Below are 20,795 nucleotides of genomic sequence, written 5' to 3'. Positions count from 1 at the left end.
GAGTCTCAGAGAGAAGGGAACGCGTAGCACTGCGACGCGTACCTAATGTAGTTTGTGTATACTCTAAGTGAATATTTGTTATTGTCAGTGGAATGGATCGTCCCCGAATTAGGTAAACAAACGTTCGTCGGTGACGGGATATTGCAGCAGTTATCTTTAATATGGTGTTATGTAAAAGGTTATGTGTTTAGTATTCGATCTTCGATATTATAAATAATAGCGGAAGGAACAAAAAGAAAGAAAACAGTGTATTACAAATTAATAATATTGCAATTGTCATGTGTATGTTCGTGGGTAGAAATTTGTTATTGTTTTACATTGACATTCATTTGACGTGCTGCTAGAAAATGTTTAGTATGAATGTTTATTCCTTACGACAAGCTGTTCGAATATACAAAATTTCGTCCGGTTCGGAGCTTGGTGTTAGTTTTGCATCTTGGTGACATCGGCATCAGTGACGTTTCGTAGTGTCGAAGTCTTCGTAACCGTCAGGCTACGTGTTATACAAGTTTGCACAAGAAATGTACCGTATGAATTGGTAGATATATCACTCTCTCCAACAGGTCTTATCGCTTAATGATGTATGTAAAATACATCATCCAAAATTTTGAAAAAAGGGAGAGAGTCCTGTGTCACTGAGGCTGAGAGTGAAGTCTGAAAACTGTGCTATAACTGTTTCAACATGCAATCTAAATGAATCATACTAGTGGAGGCATAGATCCTCATTTATAACACCTCCAATAAAACCAGCGTCTCTATACCTTTCACACTTTCAGTCCATATTCTGTAATCGTTTGATGATGATTTATTCTTAACAATGACTACAGCATTATCGAGCATCTGTTATACGGTATCAGAATTTGTTCTGCTGTAACTTGGTGCTGGTCCGTGTTTTTCTCTAGTACAGTGATTTCTGGTATTGATACATTTTGTTAATCCATTGTAATTTTTTTTTTTTTTTGATAACTCAGTCACACATTTGTTGTTGCAGCCAGGGTACCCCTTGACATGCTAAAGTCAGGGACATATATTCAGCTACAGCAGCTGGTAGAGCTACCATGAGCTGTTTTTTAGTTGCTCTAAGAAATTGCACCTCCTTGTGATTTAAACAGGAATCCAGTGCTTCCAGAATGAAACTTTCACTCTGCAGCAGAGTGTGCTGAGTTTGAGTATCCATCCGGTGCACTCTCGCCTTTCACGGGCAAGTTCTCTACCGATTGAGCTACCCAAGCATGACTCATACCCATCCTCACAGCTTTAATTCCACCAGTACCTTGTCTCCTACCTTCCAAACTGCACAGAAGCTCTCCTGCGAAACTTGCTGAACTAGCACTCATGCAAGAAAGGATAATTCTGAGACATGGCTTTGCCACAGCCTAGGGGATGCTTCCAGAATGAAACTTTCACTCTGCAGCAGAGTGTGCACTGGTATGAAACTTCCTGGTAGCTTAAAACTATGTGTGGGACTTAGGCCCGAACTCGGGACCCTCGCCTTTCACAGGCACACACCTTTAATATACCAGGCAGTTTTATATCAGCTCACACTCCACTGCAGAGTGAAAGTTTCATTCTGAAACATTCCCCAAGCTGTGGCAAAGCCATGGCTCCACAGTATCCTTTCTTCCTGGAGTGCTAGTTCTGCAAGTTTTGCAGGAAAGCTCTTGTGAATTTTGGAAGGTAGGACACAAGGTACTGGCAGAATTAAAGCTGTGAGGACGGAGAATGAGTCGTGCTTGGGTAGCTATATTGGTAGAGCACTTACCCACGAAAGGTGAGGGTCCGAGTTCGAGTCTGTCCAGCACACAGTTTTAATCTACCTGCAAGTTTCAAGAATCCAGTGGTTGATTTTTTTTGTCCTCTGTACCTCCTGCCCAGTGTGCACACTGTACCTGGTAGTGATGTGATTCTCCTCCCTAGCAAATTATGGTTTCACATCCTTAGTTCCTTTCAAGTTTAGGATATATTTGGCCTGTAAGCTCAGATGTTGAGCACACTTGTACATTCATTAAACCACTTACACCCTCTCCGTAGGGAATATTTCTAATGGCTGTTCTCTCTAGCTTCTCTGTAGGGCATATTCCTAATGGCTGTCTCTCTTTGTTTGCCTTAGGGATCATTTTATGTGTAAGTTTTGCATTGTTGTCCGGAAGTGTCAGCATTGAATTGGAATCCCTCCTGTTGTCCTTATCTGTGATGTGCTCTGTATGACAAGACTGATCCATCAGTAATACCCCACTTTATGACCTGAAGCTTCTGTTAAGTTATCTCTTTCAGTTTAAGTTATTCTACAAGTTTCTTTTTGGGTCTTTTCTTCTCTAGTGGGATAGTGCGGATAAAGTGCCACTAGAAGCCTTCCTAAAAGACAATTTCCATTCCTTCCGAACTGACTATGCGAATGTAGACGAGATGTGGCTCAAATTCAAAGATATAGTAGCAACAGCAATTGAGATATTCATACCTCATAAATTGGTAAGAGATGGAACGGATCCCCCGTGGTACACAAAAAAGGTCCGAACGCTGTTGCAGAGGCAACGGAAAAAGCATGCGAAGTTCAGAAGAACGCGAAATCCTGAAGATGGGCTAAAATTTACAGACGCGCGAAATTTGGCACGTACTTCGATTGGAGATGCCTTTAATAGGTTCCACAACGAAGCATTGTCTCGAAATTTGGTAGAAAATCCGAAGAAATTCTGGTCGTATGTAAAGTACACAAGCGGCAAGACGCAGTCAATACCTTCGCTGCGCAGTGCCGATGGTACTGTTATCGACGACTGTGCCGCTAAAGCGGAGTTATTGAACGCAGTTTTCCGAAATTCCTTCACCAGGGAAGACGAATGGAATATTCCAGAATTTGAAACACGAACATCTGCTAGCATGAGTTTCTTAGAAGTAGATACCTTAGGGGTTGCGAAGCAACTCAAATCGCTTGATACGGGCAAGTCTTCAGGTCCAGATTGTATACCGATTAGGTTCCTTTCAGATTACGCTGATACTATAGCTCCCTACTTAGCACTCATATACAACCGCTCGCTCACCGATAGATCTGTACCTACAGATTGGAAAATTGCGCAGGTCGCACCAGTGTTCAAGTAGGGTAGTAGGAGTAATCCATTTAACTACAGACCTATATCATTGACGTCGGTTTGCAGTAGGGTTTTGGAGCATATACTGTATTCAAACATTATGAATCACCTCGAAGGAAACGATTTATTGACACGTAATCAGCATGGCTTCAGAAAACATCGCTCTTGTGCAACGCAGCTAGCTCTTTATTCGCACGAAGTAATGGCCGCTATCGACAGGGGATCTCAAGTTGATTCCGTATTTCTATATTTCCGGAAAGCTTTTGACACCGTTCCTCACAAGCGACTTCTAATCAAGCTGCGGAGCTATGGGGTATCGTCTCAGTTGTGCGACTGGATTCGTGATTTCCTGTCAGGAAGGTCGCAGTTCGTAGTAATAGACGGCAAATCATCGAGTAAAACTGAAGTGATATCAGGTGTTCCCCAGGGAATCGTCCTGGGACCTCTACTGTTCCTGATCTATATAAATGACCTGGGTGACAATCTGAGCAGTTCTCTTAGGTTGTTCGCAGATGATGCTGTAATTTACCGTCTAGTAAGGTCATCCGAAGACCAGTATCAGCTGCAAAGCGATTTAGAAAAGATTGCTGTATGGTGTGTCAGGTGGCAGTTGACGCTAAATAACGAAAAGTGTGAGATGATCCACTTGAGTTCCAAAAGAAATCCGTTGGAATTCGATTACTCGATAAATAGTACAATTCTCAAGGCTGTCAATTCAACTAAGTACCTGGGTGTTAAAATTACGAACAACTTCAGTTGGAAGGACCACATAGATAATATTGTCGGGAAGGCGAGCCAAAGGTTGCGTTTCATTGGCAGGACACTTAGAAGATGCAACAAGTCCACTAAAGAGACAGCTTACACTACACTCGTTCGTCCTCTGTTAGAATATTGCTGCGCGGTGTGGGATCCTTAGCAGGTGGGATTGACGGAGGACATCGAGAGGGTGCAAAGAAGGGCAGCTCGTTTTGTATTATCGCGTTATAGGGGAGAGAGTGTGGCAGATATGATACACGAGTTGGGTTGGAAGTCATTACAGCATAGACGTTTTTCGTCGCGGCGAGAGCTTTTTACGAAATTTCAGTCACCAACTTTCTCTTCCGAATGCGAAAATATTTTGTTGAGCCCAACCTACATAGGAAGGAATGATCATCAAAATAAAATAAGAGAAATCAGAGCTCGAACAGAAAGGTTTAGGTGTTCGTTTTTCCCGCTCGCTGTTCGGGAGTGGAATTGTAGAGAGATAGTATGATTGTGGTTCGATGAACCCTCTGCCAAGCACTTAAATGTGAATTGCAGAGTAGTCATGTAGATGTAGATGTAGATGTAGATTACTAAAAATCACCGTGTCGTTACATAGTTATACCAGTTAATGTGTCTCATACATTATTCTCCTTTTAAACATTTGTTTTGTTGTACGTCTTTTAAAGTTCAGTTTAAGAGTGCATTGTTTAGTTTAATATTGCACCTGCAACAATTTTTGTGATGTGAGACTGTATTTATTTACATTTATAGTGCCCTTGTCCCTAGGAAAAATTGTGTTAAGAATTTGTTTTGTCTTTCTTGTTCACTTAGAGAGCTATCCAACTGTTTAGAAAGTGGAAGTATATTTCACTATTCACTTCAAGCAGCAGATGACTTCAAGTGTTCTAAACCCTTGACTATTCATTTGTAATTATAAGGTAACCCTGTCAATAAAAATACATGCATCTATCACTCTAAAATCTAGAGTGTGGAAATTATTTTCAGTACATATTGTTATACCGATGTGCTGTTCTCCAGTCAAAATGTTACAAGCATTCTCAACAAATGAATTCTGTTATAAAGTGGCGAATTTTCATATACCTGAATTAATTTGTGCCAGCCTTCTTTTGCAGGTGTTGTGATTATTATGCAATTGTGTGGTGGCCTCCAAGTGCACATAAATTGCTAAATCAACTGACGCTATTCTTCTTCTCTAGCACAACAAACTTTCAACTCGTGTGGAATTTTGTTCTAGATGCATTCCCATAACTTCCTTACAATTTTTCTATAAGTGATATTGAATTTATACTACAGGAGACATTAATTCCATAGTTCCATTGTGATGTCTTGTAACAGAAATTTAAAAAAGTCTCAGTAGGGCCTTTAGCATGAATCACATCAAAATATGATGTTTTACATGAAGTTAGTTCCAGTAGCTGTTCTCCATGCTACTCTGACCTGTGCAAGCCTCTGCATCTCCAAGTAACGGCTGCAATCTACATCCTTTTGAGTCTGCATACTGTATTCACCTTTTTGGTCTCCCTCTGAAATTTTTACTCCCCATGCTTCCCTCCAATACTAAATTCGTGATCCCTTGATGTTTCGGAATGTGTCCTACCAGCTGTTCTCTTCTTCTAGTCAGGTTGTCCCACAAATTTCTTTTTTCCCAACTTCGTTCAGTACCTCATTAATTATGTGATTTACCCATCTAATCTTCAGTATTCTTCTATAGCACCATAATTCGAACGCTTCTATTCTCTTCCTGTCTAAACTGTTTATTGCCCATGTTTCACTTCTATGCATGGCTACACGCTATACAAATACTTTCAGAAAGGACATCCTGTTACTTAAATCTATACTTCACATTAACAAATTTCTCTTCTTTATAAACTTTTTTCTTGCCATTGCCAGTCTACATTTTATATCCTCCCTTCTTCGACCATCATCAGTTATTTTGCTTCCCAAATAGCAATACTCATTTACTACTTTAAGTCCCTCCCTGATTTGATTCATCTACATTCCATTACCCTCGTTTTGCTTTTGTCGATGTACATCTTATTTACTCCTTTCAAGACACCATCCATTCCGTTCAAATGCTCTTCCAAGTCCTTTGCTGTCTGTGGCAGAATTCCAATGTCATTGGCAAACCTCAGAGTTTTTATTTCTTCCCTCTGGACTTTAACCCCACTCCAAATTTTTCTTTTGTTTCCTTTACTGCTTGCTCAATATACAGACTGAATGGCATCGTGGATAGGCTACAACCCTGTCTCTTTCCCTTCTCAACCACTGCTTCCCTTTCATGCTCCGCACATCTTTCTAACTGCCATCTGGTTCCTGTACAAATTGTAAATAAACTTTACCTCCATGAATTCTACCTCTGCCACCTTTAGAATGTGAGAGAGAGTGTTCCAGTCAACATTGTCAAAAGCTTTCTCTGAGTCTACAATTGCTATAAACATAGGTTTGTCTTTCCTTAATGTTTCTTATGAGATAAGCTATAGGTTTATATTGGATTGCGTGTTCCTACATTTCTCTGGAATCCAAACAGATCTTTCCCAATGTTGGCTTCTACCAGCTTTTCCATACTTCTGCAAAGAATTTGAGGTAGTATTTTGCAAACAGAACTTATTTAACTGTAGCTCGGTGGTAATTTTTGCACCTGTCAGCACCTGGTTTCTTTTAAATTGGAATTATTATATTCTTCTTGATGTCTGAGGGATTTTTGCCTGTCTCATGCATCGTGCTCACCAAATGGAAGAGTTTTCTGATGGCTGGCTCTCCTAAGACTATCAGTAATTCTAACGGAATGTTGTTTACTTCTGGGACCTCGTCTGGACTTATGTCTTTCAGTGCTGTGACAAATTCTTCACACATTAACATATCTCCCATCTCATCTTCATCTACGTCCCCTTCCATTTCTATAATATTGCTCTCAAGTCCATCTTTCTTGTAAAGACCGTCTGTAGACTCCTTCCATCATCCTACTTTTCCTTCCTTGCTAAGGGCTAGTTATCCATCTGAGCTCGTGATATTCATACACGTGATTCTCTTTTCTCCAAAGGTCTCTCAAATTTTCCTGTGGGCAGCATCCATCTTTCTCCTAGTGTCATACGCTTCTAAATCATTACATTTGTCCCTTAGCCATTCCTGATTAGCCATTTTGCACTTGCTGCCAGTCTCATTTTTTAGATGTTTGTATTCCCTGTTTGCCTGCTTCATTTACTGCATTTTTATATTTTCTCTGCCGGGCGGTCTAAGGCGCTGCAGTCATAGACTGTGCAGCTGGTTCCGGCAGAGGTCCGCGTCCTCCCTTGGGCATGTGTGTGTGTATTTGCCCTTAGAATAATTTAGGTTAAGTATGTGTAAGCTTAGGGACTGATGACCTTAGCAGTTAGGTCCCATAAGATTTCACACACATTTGAATATTGTTTTTATATTTTCTCCTTTCATCAGTTAAATTCAGTCTCTTTTGTGTTACCCAAGAATTTATACTAGCCCTCATCTTTTTACCTACTAGATTCTCTTCTGCCTGTGCTACTTCATCTCTCAAAGGTACCCATTCTTCTTCTACTGTATTTATTTCCCTGGCTCTAGTCAATCATTCCCTAATCCTCTACAACCTTTGGTTCTTTCAGTTTATCTTGGTCCCATCTCCTTAAATTCCTGTTGTTTTGCAGTTACTTCAGTTTTAATTTACAGTTCATAACCAGTAAATTGTGATCAGAGTCCACATCTGCTCCTGGAAATATGTCTTACAATTTAAAATCTGATTCCGATATCTCTGTCTTACCATTATATAATCAGTCTGAAACCTTCCTATGTCTGGAGGTCTTTTACACATACACAACCGTCTTTCATGATTCTTAAACCAAGAGTTTGTGATGTCTGAATTGTGTGTCATGCAAAATTCTATCATCAGCTTCCTCTTTCATTCCTTTCCCCCAGTCCATATTCACCTATTATGTTTCCTTCTCTTCCTTTTCCTAGCATCAAATTCTAGCATCGTTTGGAACTACAATAGATTATAGGTAGAAGAGGGGCTAACTCAGTTGTAAATTCAGTGTAGAATCTGACAAGGATTCCATTGGGGGCCTGGAGCTTTGTTCAGTTTTAATGATTTCAGCTGTGTCTCAACACAATTGATACTGTTACATATTTCATGCATCTTTTCAGTGGTACAAGTATTAAATTGTGGCTATTCTCCTGGGTTTTCTTTGGTAAAGTACCATTTGAAAATGGAGTTAAGCACTTCAGCTTTTGTATTGCTATGCTTAATTTCAGTTCCTGTGTCATTCGCTAGGGACAGGACACTTAACTTTGGTGCTACTAACAGCCTTTACATATGACTAAGGTTTGTTTGTTTTTTTGTTGGGGGCGGTGTTCTGTGAAAGACCATTTGCCAATATTCTGCTTCAGCAGTCAATGAAGGCATCACACATTGCTCTCGTGACAGACAAACGTGTTTCATTCACCATCTCTCTATCTATAGCCTTATGTTTTGTTTTACACTTATTATGCAGTAATCTCTTGTTTCTTTAGAAGTTCCTTTACAGTTACTTATACCATGGAGGTTCCCTCCTATTATGAACTGTTCTACTGGGTATGTATCTATCCAGCGTATGGTCAACTATTCTTTTAAACTTATATTTACTGAAAAAATTTTTGTTGTGTTTCCTTGGGACTGGGCCAAAGTTACCTTTGTTTCTGATAAGCACTTCCTGCATATGAGAATTTTCTGTGTTCTATTAATAAAAAAATATACAAGCCCATCCCAGTTTTGCAAAGTTTTACACATCATCATTCCTTTCAGATCATTCAACAAAACATTTGGTGTAGAACATCTTTTTGAAATTTAAGATTAAATATAAGGACCTAGAATAGAGTCATTGCCATTACTTACATGTTTTGTGGAACAATGTTAGCATTGATTGGCCTGAGATGCAGTGGAAACTCACGGGAGCATGTCAGTGGCTGGTTATAAGCAGACAGAGCACCAATTAGTTGAAGTAATTATGTCAAACCATGACATGAATATAATCATGTAATGAGCAGTGTATTTAAAAATCCAGCAGTCATAATGCTAATAGTTTACAAGGTTGTCACCAATCATTTTGGGGCACAATGTTCACAGCCAAAATTACAGTGCAAAGTGGAGAGACCTATATGTAATCTGTGATCACATACATAATTTCTGATAATTTTTGAACTCTTCAGTAACCATAGCTGAGCTTCTCATGAAATCATGTTGTTGTTGTGGTCTTCAGTCCTGAGACTAGTTTGATGCAGCTCTCCATGCTACTCTATCCCGTGCAAGCTGCTTCATCTCCCAGTACCTACTGCAACCTACATCCTTCTGAATCTGCTTAGTGTAGTCATCTCTTGGTCTCCCTCTACGATTTTTACCCTCCACGCTGCCCTCTAATACTAAACTGGTGATCCCTTGATGCCTCAGAACATGTCCTACCAACCGATCCCTTCTTCTGGTCAAGTTGTGCCACAAACTTCTCTTCTCCCCAATCCTATTCAATACTTCCTCATTAGTTATGTGATCTACCCATCTAACCTTCAGCATTCTCCTGTAGCACCACATTTCGAAAGCTCCTATTCTCTTCTTGTCCAAACTAGTTATCGTCCATGTTTCACTTCCATACATGGCTACACTCCATACAAATACTTTCAGAAATGACTTCCTGACACTTAAATTTACACTTGATGTTAACAAATTTCTCTTCTTCAGAAACGCTTTCCTTGCCGTTGCCAGTCTACATTTTATATCCTCTCTACCTCGACCATCATCAGTTATTTTGCTCCTCAAATAGCAAAATTCCTTTACTACTTTAATTGCCTCATTTCCTAATCTAATTCCCTCAGCATCACCCGACTTTATTCGACTACATTCCATTATCCTCATTCTGCTTTTGTTGATGTTCATCTTACATCCTCCTTTCAAGACACTATCCATTCCGTTCAACTGCTCTTCCAAGTCCTTTGCTGTCTCTGACAGAATTACGATGTCATCGGCGAACCTCAACATTTTTATTTCTTCTCTATGCATTTTAATACCTACTCCGAATTTTTCTTTTGTTTCCTTCACTGCTTGCTCAATATACAGATTGAATAACATCGGCGAGAGACTACAACCCTGTCTCACTCCCTTCCCAACCACTGCTTCCCTTTCATGTCCCTCGACTCTTATAACTGCCATCTGGTTTCAGTACAAATTGTAAATAGCCTTTCGCTCCCTGTATTTTACCCCTGCTACCTTCAGAATTTGAAAGAGAGTATTCCAATCAACATTGTCAAAAGCTTTCTCAAGTCTACAAATGCTAGAAACGTAGGTTTGCCCTTCCTTAATCTAGCTTATAAGATAAGTCGTAGGGACAGTATTGCCTCACGTGTTCCAACATTACTACGGAATTCAAACTGATCTTCCCCGAGGTCCGCTTCTACTAGTTTTTCCATTCATCTGTAAAGAATTCGCATTATTATTTTGCAGCTGTGACTTATTAAACTGATAGTTCGGTAATTTTCACATCTGTCAACACCTGCTTTCTTTGGGATTGGAATTCTTATATTCTTCTTGAAGTCTGAGGGTATTTCACTTGTCTCATACATCTTTCTCACCAGATGGTAGAGTTTTGTCAGGACTGGCTCTCCCAAGGCCGTCAGTAGTTCCAATGGAATGTTGTCTACTCCGGGGGCCTTGTTTCGACTCAGGTCTTTCAGTGCTCTGTGAAACTCTTCATGCAGTATCGTGTCTCCCATTTCATCTTCATCTACATTCTCTTCCATTTCCATAATATTGTCCTCAAGTACATCACCCTTGTATAGACCCTCTATATACTCCTTCCACCTTTCTGCTTTCCCTTCTTTGCTTAGAACTAGGTTTCCATCTGAACTCTTGATGTTCATAAAAGTGGTTCTCTTATCTCCCAAGGTCTCTTTAATTTTCCTGTAGGCAGTATCTATCTTACCCCTAGTGAGAGAAGCCTCTACATCCTTACATTTGTCCTCTAGCCATCCCTTCTTAGCCATTTTGCACTTCCTGTCGATCTCATTTTTTAGATGTTTGTATGCCTTTTTGCCTGCTTCATTTACTGCATTTTTATATTTTCTCCTTTCATAAATTGAATTCACCCTGTAGTCACCTGACCAAAAGTCTTATTCCTCCTGCCACCGCACTTCACTAATTCACATTATATCTAACTTTAACCTATCCATTTCCCTTTTTAAATTTTCTAACCTACCTGCCCGATTAAGGGATCTGACATTCCACGCTCCGATCTGTAGAACGCCAGTTTTCTTTCTCCTGATAACGACATCCTCTTGAGTAGTCCCCACCCGGAGATACGAATGGGGGACTATTTTACCTCCGGAATATTTTACCCAAGAGGACGCCATCATCATTTAATCATACAGTAAAGCTGCATGCCCTCGGGAAAGTTTATGGCCGTAGTTTCCCATTGCTTTCAGCTCCTCCGGAATATTTTACCCAAGAGGACGCCATCATCATTTAATCATACAGTAAAGCTGCGTGCCCTCGGGAAAGATTACGGCCGTAGTTTCCCCTTGCTTTCAGCCATTCGCAGTACCAGCACAGCAAGGCCATTTTGGTTATTATTACAAGGCCAGATCAGTCAATCATCCAGACTGTTGCCCCTGCAACTACTGAAAAGGCTGCTGCCCCTCTTCAGGAACCACACGTTTTTCTGGCCTCTCAACAGATACCCCTCCGTTGTGGTTGCACCTACGGTACGGCTATCTGTATCGCTGAGGCACGCAAGCCTCCCCACCAACGGCAAAGTCCATGGTTCATGGGGGGAGGCATGAAATCATCTGTATTTGATTTATCAACTCACAACCAAATTACCACCAAGCAAGCTAACCTAGAACTTGGGCTACACTCACAGAGAAGCCTTTCACTATAACTGATAAAATTCTGTTACCACAACTTATATGTCAACAAAAATAATACAATTTGAAAATATAAGTAATTGGATAGATAAAAAAACTACCCACAGGAGAGCACACAAATAAAAGATATTACAGTTTGCTAGTTTTTGGAGCAAATGGCTTTTCCTCCTGGCAAAAAATTTTAAGAGGAAGGAAGAGGGATGAAAGAAAAGGACTGGTGAAGTTTAGGAAAAGGGGTAGAGTTTGGATAAGTCGCCCAGGGATCAGTGGTGATTTACCAGACAGGATGAGAAGGAAAGACTGATTGTTGGGAACTGCACTGAACAAGATTTGAAAACCTGAGAGCTTAAAGGTGGAAGATACGATAATATGCAAGGCAGAGATTACTACTAAAACATCGTACATGATTTAATAAGAGAGAAAAGATTAGTGCATTGTATGCGATGGAGATAAAAGGGAGACGACAAAAAATAGATATGTCAGAAAATGAAAGAAGTAGAAAACTAAAATGGAGTGAAGAAAGGAATGTTTCTGTGAAGAAATGGTGAGGTCAAAGAAATTAACATAAATTAAGGCCAGGTGGCTGGTGAGAGTCAAGGACATGTAGTGTCAAGTTCCCACCTGTGGAGTTCTGAGAATGTGGTGTGCGGGCATAGACTAAACCACAGGTTGTACAGAGATTCAGGGTAGAGCATAAGGGAACAATTGACAAGAATCGGGGAAAGAAATACAGTAGAAGAAGAATGGGTAGCTCTGAGGGATGAAGTAGTGAAGGCAGCAGAGGATCATCATCATCATTATCATCATTTAAGACTGATTATGCCTTTCAGTGTTCAGTCTGGAGAATAGCCCCCTTGTAAAATTCCTCCATGATCCCCTATTCAGTGCTAACATTGGTGCCTCTTCTGATGTTAAACCTATTACTTCAAAATCATTCTTAACCGAATCCAGGTACCTTCTCCTTGGTCTGCCCCGACTCCTCCTACCCTCTACTGCTGAACCCATGAATCTCTTGGATAACCTTGCTTCTCCAATGCGTGTAACATGACCCCACCGTCTAAGCCTATTCGCCCTGACTGCTACATCTATAGAGTTCATTCCCAGTTTTTCTTTGATTTCCTCATTGTGGAAACCCTCCTGCCATTGTTCCCATCTACTAGTACCTGCAATCATCCTAGCTACTTTCATATCCGTAACCTCAACCTTATTGATAAGGTACCCTGAATCCACCCAGCTTTCGCTCCCATACAGTAAAGTTGGTCGAAAGATTGAACGGTGCACAGATAACTTAGTCTTGGTACTGACTTCCTTCTTGCAGAAGAGAGTAGATCGTAGCTTAGTGCTCACTGCATTAGCTTTGCTACACCTCGCTTCCAGTTCTTTCACTATGTTGCCATCCTGTGAGAATATGCATCCTAAGTACTTGAAACCGTCCACCTGTTCTAACTTTGTTCCTCGTATTTGGCACTCAATCCGTTTATATTTCTTTCCCACTGACATTACTTTCGTTTTGGAGATGCTAATCTTCATACCATAGTCCTTACATTTCTGATCTAGCTCTGAAATATTACTTTGCAAACTTTCAATTGAATCTGCCATCACAACTAAGTCATCCGCATATGCAATACTGCTTATTTTGTGTTCACATATCTTGGATTCACCCAGCCAGTCTATTGTTTTCAACATATGATCCATAAATAATCCGAACAACAGTGGAGACAGGTTGCAGCCTTGTCTTACCCCTGAAACTACTCTGAACCATGAACTCAATTTACCGTCAACTCTAACTGCTGCCTGACTCTCCATGTAAAGACCTTTAATTGCCTGCAAAAGTTTGCCTCCTATTCCATAATCTCGTAGAACAGACAATAACTTACTCCTAGGAACCCGGTCACATGCCTTTTCTAGATCTATAAAGCATAGATACAGTTCCCTGTTCCACTCATAACACTTCTCCATTATTTGCCGTAAACTAAAGATCTGGTCCTGACAACCTCTAAGAGGCCTAAACCCACACTGATTTTCATCCAATTGGTCCTCAACTAATACTCGCAGTTTCCTTTCAACAATACCTGAGAAGATTTTACCCACAACACTGATTAAAGAGATACCTCTGTAGTTGTTACTATCTTTTCTGTTTCCATGTTTAAAGATTGTTGTGATTACTGCTTTTTTCCAGTCTGATGAAACCTGTCCCGACTCCCAGGCCATTTCAATTATCCTGTGTAGCCATTTAAGACCTGACGTTCCACTGTATTTGATGAGTTCCGACTTAATTTCATCCACCCCAGCTGCTTTATTGCACCGCAATCTATTGACCATTTTCTCCACTTCCTCAAATGTGATCCTATCTCCATCATCATTCCTATCCCATTCTACCTCGAAATCTGAAACATTGCTGATCGTATTTTCACCTACATTCAGCAACTCTTCAAAATATTCCCTCCATCTGCCCAAGGCATCCACAGGATTCACCAGCAGTTTTCCAGACCTGTCCAAAATACTTGTCATTTCCTTCTTACCTCCCTTTCTAAGACTGCTAATTACACTCCAGAATGGTTTTCCAGCAGCTTGACCCATAGTCTCCAACCTGTTTCCAAAGTCTTCGCAAGATTTCTTCTTGGATGCTGCAATTATCTGTTAGGCTTTGTTTCTTTCTTCAACATAACTTTCTCAGTCTACCTGAGTTCTAGTATGTAGCCATTTTTGATACGCCTTCTTTTTCTTTTTACAGGCTTCCTTGACTGTGTCATTCCACCAAGCTGTTTGCTTCATCCTACTTTTACACACTACTGTTCCAAGACATTCTTTAGCCACTTCTAGTACTGTGTCCCTGTACCTTATCCATTCCTTTTCCAATGACTGTAATTGACTACATTCAACTAACTGGTACCTTTCTGAGATTACTGTTTTGTACTTGTGCCTGATTTCCTTATCCTGAAGTTTCTCCACTCTTATCCTCCTACATATGGACCTGACCTCCTGCACTAACGGCCTCACAATCCCAATTTCACTGCAGATTAAATAATGATCAGTGTCATCAAAGAATCCCCTGAATACACGTGTGTCCCTCACAGCCTTCCTGAAGCAGAGGATCAAGTAGGTAAAAAGATGAGGGCTAGTAGAAATCCTTGGGTAACAGAAGAAATATTGAATTTAATTGATGAAAGGGGAAAATATAAAAATGCAGTAAATGAAGCAGGCAAAAAAGGAATACAAACGCCTCAGAAATGAGATCGACAGGAAGTGCAAAATGGCTAAGCAGGGATGGCTAGAGGACACATGTAAGGATGTAGGGGTAAGATAGATACTGCCTACAGGAAAATTAAAGAGACCTTTGGAGAAAAGAGAGCCACCTGTATGAATATCAAGAGCTCAGATGGAAACCCAGTTCTAAGCGAAGAAGGGAAAGCAGAAAGTATCAGTTTAATAAGTCACAGCTGCAAAATACTAACACGAATTCTTTACAGACGAATGGAAAAACTGGTAGAAGCCGACCTCGGCGAAGATCAGTTTGGATTCCGCAGAAATGTTGGACCACGTGAGGCAATACTGACCCTATGACTTATCTTAGAAAATAGATTAAGGAAAGGCAAACCTACATTTCTAGCATTTGTAGACTTAGAGAAAGCTTTTGACAAAGTTGACTGGAATACTCTCTTTTTCGAGTTCTGAAGGTGGCAGGGGTAAAATACAGGGAGCGAAAAGCTATTTACAGTTTGTACAGAAAGCAGATGGCAGTTATAAGAGTCTAGGGACATGAAAGGGAAGCAGTGGCTTGGAAGGGAGTGAGACAGGGTTGTAGCCTGTCCCCGATGTTATTCAATCTCTATATTGAGCAAGCAGTAAAGGAAACAAAAGAAAAATTCAGAGTAAGTATTAAAGTCCAGGAGAAGAAATAAAGATGTTGAGGTTCGCCGATGACATTGTAATTCTGTCAGAGACAGCAAAGGACTTGGAAGAAGAGTTGAACGGAATGGACAGTGTCTTGAAAGGAGGATATAAGATGAACATCAACAAAAGCAAAACAAGGATAATGGGGCGTAGGCGAGTTGAGTCTGGCGATGCTGAGGGAATTAGACTAGAAAATGAGACACTTAATGTAGTAAAGGAATTTTACTATTTGGGGAGCAAAATAACTGATGATGGTCGAAGTAGAGAGGATATAAAATGTAGACTGTCAATGGCAATGAAAGCGTTTCTAAAGAAGAGAAATTTGTTAACATCGAGTGTAGGTGTAAGTGTTAGGAATACGTTTCTGAAAGTATTTGTATGGAGTGTAGCCATGTATGGAAGTGAAATATGGACGATAAATAGTTTAGACAGGAAGAGAATAGAAGCTTTCGAAATGTGGTGCTACAGAAGAATGCTGTAGATTAGATGGGGAGATCACATAACTAAATCTACATCTACATTTATACTCCGCAAGCCACCCAATGGTGTGTGGCGGAGGACACTTTATGTGCCACTGTCATTACCTCGCTTTTCTGTTCCAGTCGTGTATGGTTCGAGGGGAGAACGACCGCTGGAAAGCCTCCGTGCTCGCTTGAATCTCTCTAATTTTACATTCGTGATCTCCTTGGGAGGTATAAGTAGGGGGAAGCAATATATTCGATACCTCATCCAGAAACGCACCCTCTCGAAACCTGGCGAGCAAGCTACACCGCGATGCAGAGCGCCTCTCTTGCAGAGTCTGCCACTTGAGTTTGCTAAACATCTCCGTAACGCTATCACGGATACCAAATAACCCTGTTACGAAACACGCCGCTCTTCTTTGGATCTTCTCTATCTCCTCCGTCAACCTGACCTGGTACGAATCCCACACTGATGAGCAATACTCAAGTATAGGTCGAACGACTGTTTTGTAAGCCACCTCCTTTGTTGATGGACTACATTTTCTAAGGACTCTCCCAATGAATCTCAACCTGGTACCCACCTTAGCAACAATTAATTTTATATGATCATTCCACTTCAAATCGTTCTGCACACATACTCCCAGATATTTTACAGAAGTAACTGCTACCAGTGTTTGTTCCGCTATCATATAATCATACAGTAAAGGATCCTTCTTTCTATGTATTCGCAATACATTGCATTTGTCTATGTTAAGGATCAGTTGCCACTCCCTGCACCAGGTGCCTATCCGCTGCAGATCTTCCTGCATTTCACTACAATTTTCTAATGCTTCAACTTCTCTGTATACTACAGCATCATCCACGAAAAGCCGCATGGAACTTCCGACACTATCTACTAATGAGGAGGTATTGAATAGAATTGGGAAGAATAGGAGTTTGTGGCACAACTTGACAAGAAGAAGGGACCGATTGGTGGGACATGTTCTGAGGCATCAAGGGATCACAAATTTAGCATTGGAGAGCAACGTGGAGGGTAAAAATCGTAGAGGGAGACCAAGAGATGAATACACTAAGCAGATTCAGAAGGATGTAGATTGCAGTAAGTACTGGGAGATGAAGAAGCTTGCACAGGATAGAGTAGCATGGAGAGCTGCATCAAACCAGTCTCAGGACTGAAGACAACAACAACAACATCCCTTTCTCCCTCTGTCTATCCATCAGGTGGTTTTCTTGGTGCAGAGCCTGCTTGGATCTGGTTTCTGATTTGGGACTCGAGTTTCCACTGTGGCTTTTCCTACAGTGTTTCATTAAATAAATACTTGGTCTCCATTATTGAATTTGACCTGCCAACATTTATGAAAATTCGCCAGAGGTGTGAAGTCTGCAGGAAAGTTTGACAAATACGTGTATGTTGCACCTTTTTGTCTTTTCATCTTTACTCCCTTCCCTTTAGTAAGGTAGTACACCCAAAACCCAGCATGGTAGCCATTCCATTATTGGTGGACGGAGGAGGGGGGGGAGTTGTCATGAAGTGATAGCCTCCTCCTGGACGGTGATAGCCTCCTCCTGGATGGTGATAGCCTCCTCCTGACCATGTGGGGATTACTCTGTTAGTGCCTGAGCTGAAAACTCCCCATGTATGCCTGTCATGGATGGAGCGTGGGGACTGTGGACAATTGACTACTGGCTACGTAGCTGTTGGTGAGGCTAGTTGGTGCCCATGGGGAGAGCCCACATTCGAAGTGGGTGGCACCATGGCAGATGAGCCGCAAATGAAGCAGTTGAAGTTATCTCCCGTTGGTGGCCATACGACCTGAGCAGTCTGTATGGAAGAAAGACCTCGTCTAATGCAGAGAGATGTTACCCCAAAATTTCCCTTCCCTAACTGTGCCATGGGAGGAACATAGGGATAAGTGGCAGACAGAAAAATACTCCCCCCTGATATGTGGTTTGCACAAGGACTGATGGGGATTCTTGCTTGCCCACAAAGACCTTTGTCTTTATTGAGAACATAGAATAAAAGTTTAGGAAAGTGGCAGCCATCTCTAAAATGAAAAGTGGGTCAGTGTTAATCAAAACAGCATCCTCTGCCCAGTCATGGACACTGCTCGCAAATAACAAGCTGGGCGACATACTGGTTACTGTCACTCCCAATTATAATCTAAATATGGTTCAGTGCATCAAATTCAAGCAAGACCTGCTCTTGCATTCTGATTATGAGCTATGCGACAACTTCGAGCAAGGGAGTGTACACTTTGTCCGTGATATCTGTAGGGGGCAGAGGACAATATGGTTGCTACTGGTGCCTTCATCTTGGCCTTTGAGGGCAATTCATTGTCTGAAAACACAATGTTGCAGCGCTAGCACCATCTGTAGAGATTGTCGACTATCGTCGCATGTGAACTCTGCTTGTGCCCCTCCCCCCCATCTGTTTCAACAGTGGAAATCACCATTCTCCTTGCTTGCCAGATTACACTGTTTTCCAGTGAAAGAGAGAGAGAGAGAGAGAGAAAGAGAGAGAGAGAGAGAGAGAGAGAGAGAGAGAGAGAGAGAGAGAAGAAAATGCACAAATATAAGACTCTGGACAAACTAACTTATCCAGAGGCCAAAATAAGTACTGTCAGATGTGCCCAGCATGTAAACAGTGTCATATGCAACTATGATAATGTGCCCTCTTTGTCAAAGGTTATACAGTTCGTCATCGTCCTCAGCATTGTGGACACTATATCCGATACACCAGTGTAGGGTTCGACTTGCGACAGGAGCCTTTCAAACTAGCCCTGTGTACAGCTAATTCTTGGAGGCTGGGGTCCCTTCATTGCAGATCAGGCACCAACAACAGATTGTCAGTTATGCTACACATGCTCCAAACTGCCTACCATCTCCTCTTTCTAAACATGGAAGTTCATCACCCGCAACAGCGGTGCAGATCAGGGACTACGATTACAAACCACGTCCTGTCCCTCCTCTCTGAACTCCAGTTGTTTCCTCTACCACTCTCCTCCCTAGGACGTAGCCAGGATTTTGTTAAAGGGGGGTTGGGGTCCAATTTGTTAAAGAGGACTTTAAAAAAAAAAACTATGTTTTTCATTTATTCTTAAAATTTCAGTAAATAGCTGTAAACAGTTTTATCCGACAGTGATTTCAGAGTTTTAGCCAAGGGCAAACCACTGAGAAGCAGACATGCTCCAAACTCCCTTCACCCTCCAAGGTTGTTTTACACGGTTCTTCTTTCAGTCTGGATTTGACCTGAGGAAGTGATAAGGAATGGACAAGCACTAATTTTTTGGAACATCGTGATTGTTACTGGCATAGTTTTTAAATAAGAGGTCTCTGTTTGACGGAGAAGCTAAAACAATTTTTGGTGGTGAAAATGCAAAGGATCCAGAATTTCTCAACCTTTCCCATGTTTATTCATTTTATTTTTTTTATTATTTCCCGTGTTTATTCATTTAAGTATGCATCTCCCACTTCTTGCTCTGCAGTAAACATCATTTTCTGCATTAAAGAATGCCCCAGCAGAGAAATGCTTGATCCTAAATGAGGATAATCGGGATTATTATTTATGGGTCATATGGATTTTAGTGCCAGGATTCTCCGAAGAGATGCTCAGCTTACCTTCAGTGCAGCTCTTTTCATTTAAGCAGATGGGCTGCATCTTTAAGGGAACTGGAATCTGTCAGGAGAGAGAGGTAGTTGGAAGGAGTTGACTGTGACCTATAGTAAGGAACCAACCCCGAGATGTGCCTATGTTGAAAATGAGAAACCACAGAAATCATTTTCAAGTTTACCAGTGGATGGATTGCTCATTTTATTGTGCGTGTTTTGTCATTTGAAAGTGCATAAATGCTTGCATATTTTAAGATTTAATTGTGCTTGGAATTGCTGGCCTCGGGTGTTCTAATATTAGAAGAGCATGAATGGATTTTAGACAAAAGGAAGAGAAGGGATGCAGGGTGCTGTCGGTTTGGACAAATTCAGTCACTGAAAAGTCATTTATAAACAAAATAACTATAGCTCGCGCTGTCACTTCGTACCCCTTTCGGCTCTCCACAAATACCTCCCCGTCGTTCAGTATCAGAACTGTTTTTCATGAGTTAGTGCTCCCCAGTTGACAAGATTGAGCAATATTTTGTGATTTGGGGTACTAATAACAGTATATTGAAAAGATTTTTTAATGAAATGCAACCATCACCGATTGGGTGATATTTCTGTTGATTGTCATGATTTTCGGATGACACATGCAAATCCAAGTGTGTTTTTATGCACTGATTTTAATTTAATGTTATTTGTAATTATATTTACCACTCCACTGCTGTGTGTAACACTGAAATATTGCAACCTCAGAGTTCTACCAGCTTCCAAATAATGCATGCAGTGCTAACATTAAACTGCTGTAGATAGGTAATTAGGTTATTACAGTAGTGCGTACATATTTTTAACTTACCGTAATGCTAGTGGATTAGTCAAAATTGGTTTGCCTCTTCTTACTTGATACAGACTTAGCCATATTTAGAAATTACCACAAAAGCACACAACACAAAAACAGTAAACAGTAACACCTGCATTAAATTCAACTACAAGTCAGAAATGGACTCATTAAAAAAATAACAACTAAACTCTAACAATTCCAACAACTGGTCTTGGGTAGAACAGGGATGTACTATAGCTGATAGTACTATGGATGTACAGATAGTTT

General features: G+C 40.9%; 1 protein-coding gene across 1 annotated transcript in view; it reads left to right on the top strand.

The window, feature by feature from the left end:
• The window catches only part of LOC126267636 (cactin), a 147,381-nt gene continuing 126,586 nt past the window's right edge, over positions 1–20,795 (top strand). Inside the window, exon 1 of the mRNA XM_049972938.1 lies at positions 1–112. Coding sequence (XP_049828895.1) covers positions 93–112 — 20 coding nt within the window. The 5' untranslated portion in view covers positions 1–92. The remainder of the gene's footprint in view (positions 113–20,795) is intronic.

This window comes from Schistocerca gregaria, chromosome 4, assembly GCF_023897955.1.
Source record: "Schistocerca gregaria isolate iqSchGreg1 chromosome 4, iqSchGreg1.2, whole genome shotgun sequence".
Classification (NCBI taxonomy): domain Eukaryota; kingdom Metazoa; phylum Arthropoda; class Insecta; order Orthoptera; family Acrididae; genus Schistocerca; species Schistocerca gregaria.
The sequence above is the reverse complement of the archived record's forward strand: the minus strand, read 5'-3'. Positions and strand labels throughout refer to the sequence as shown.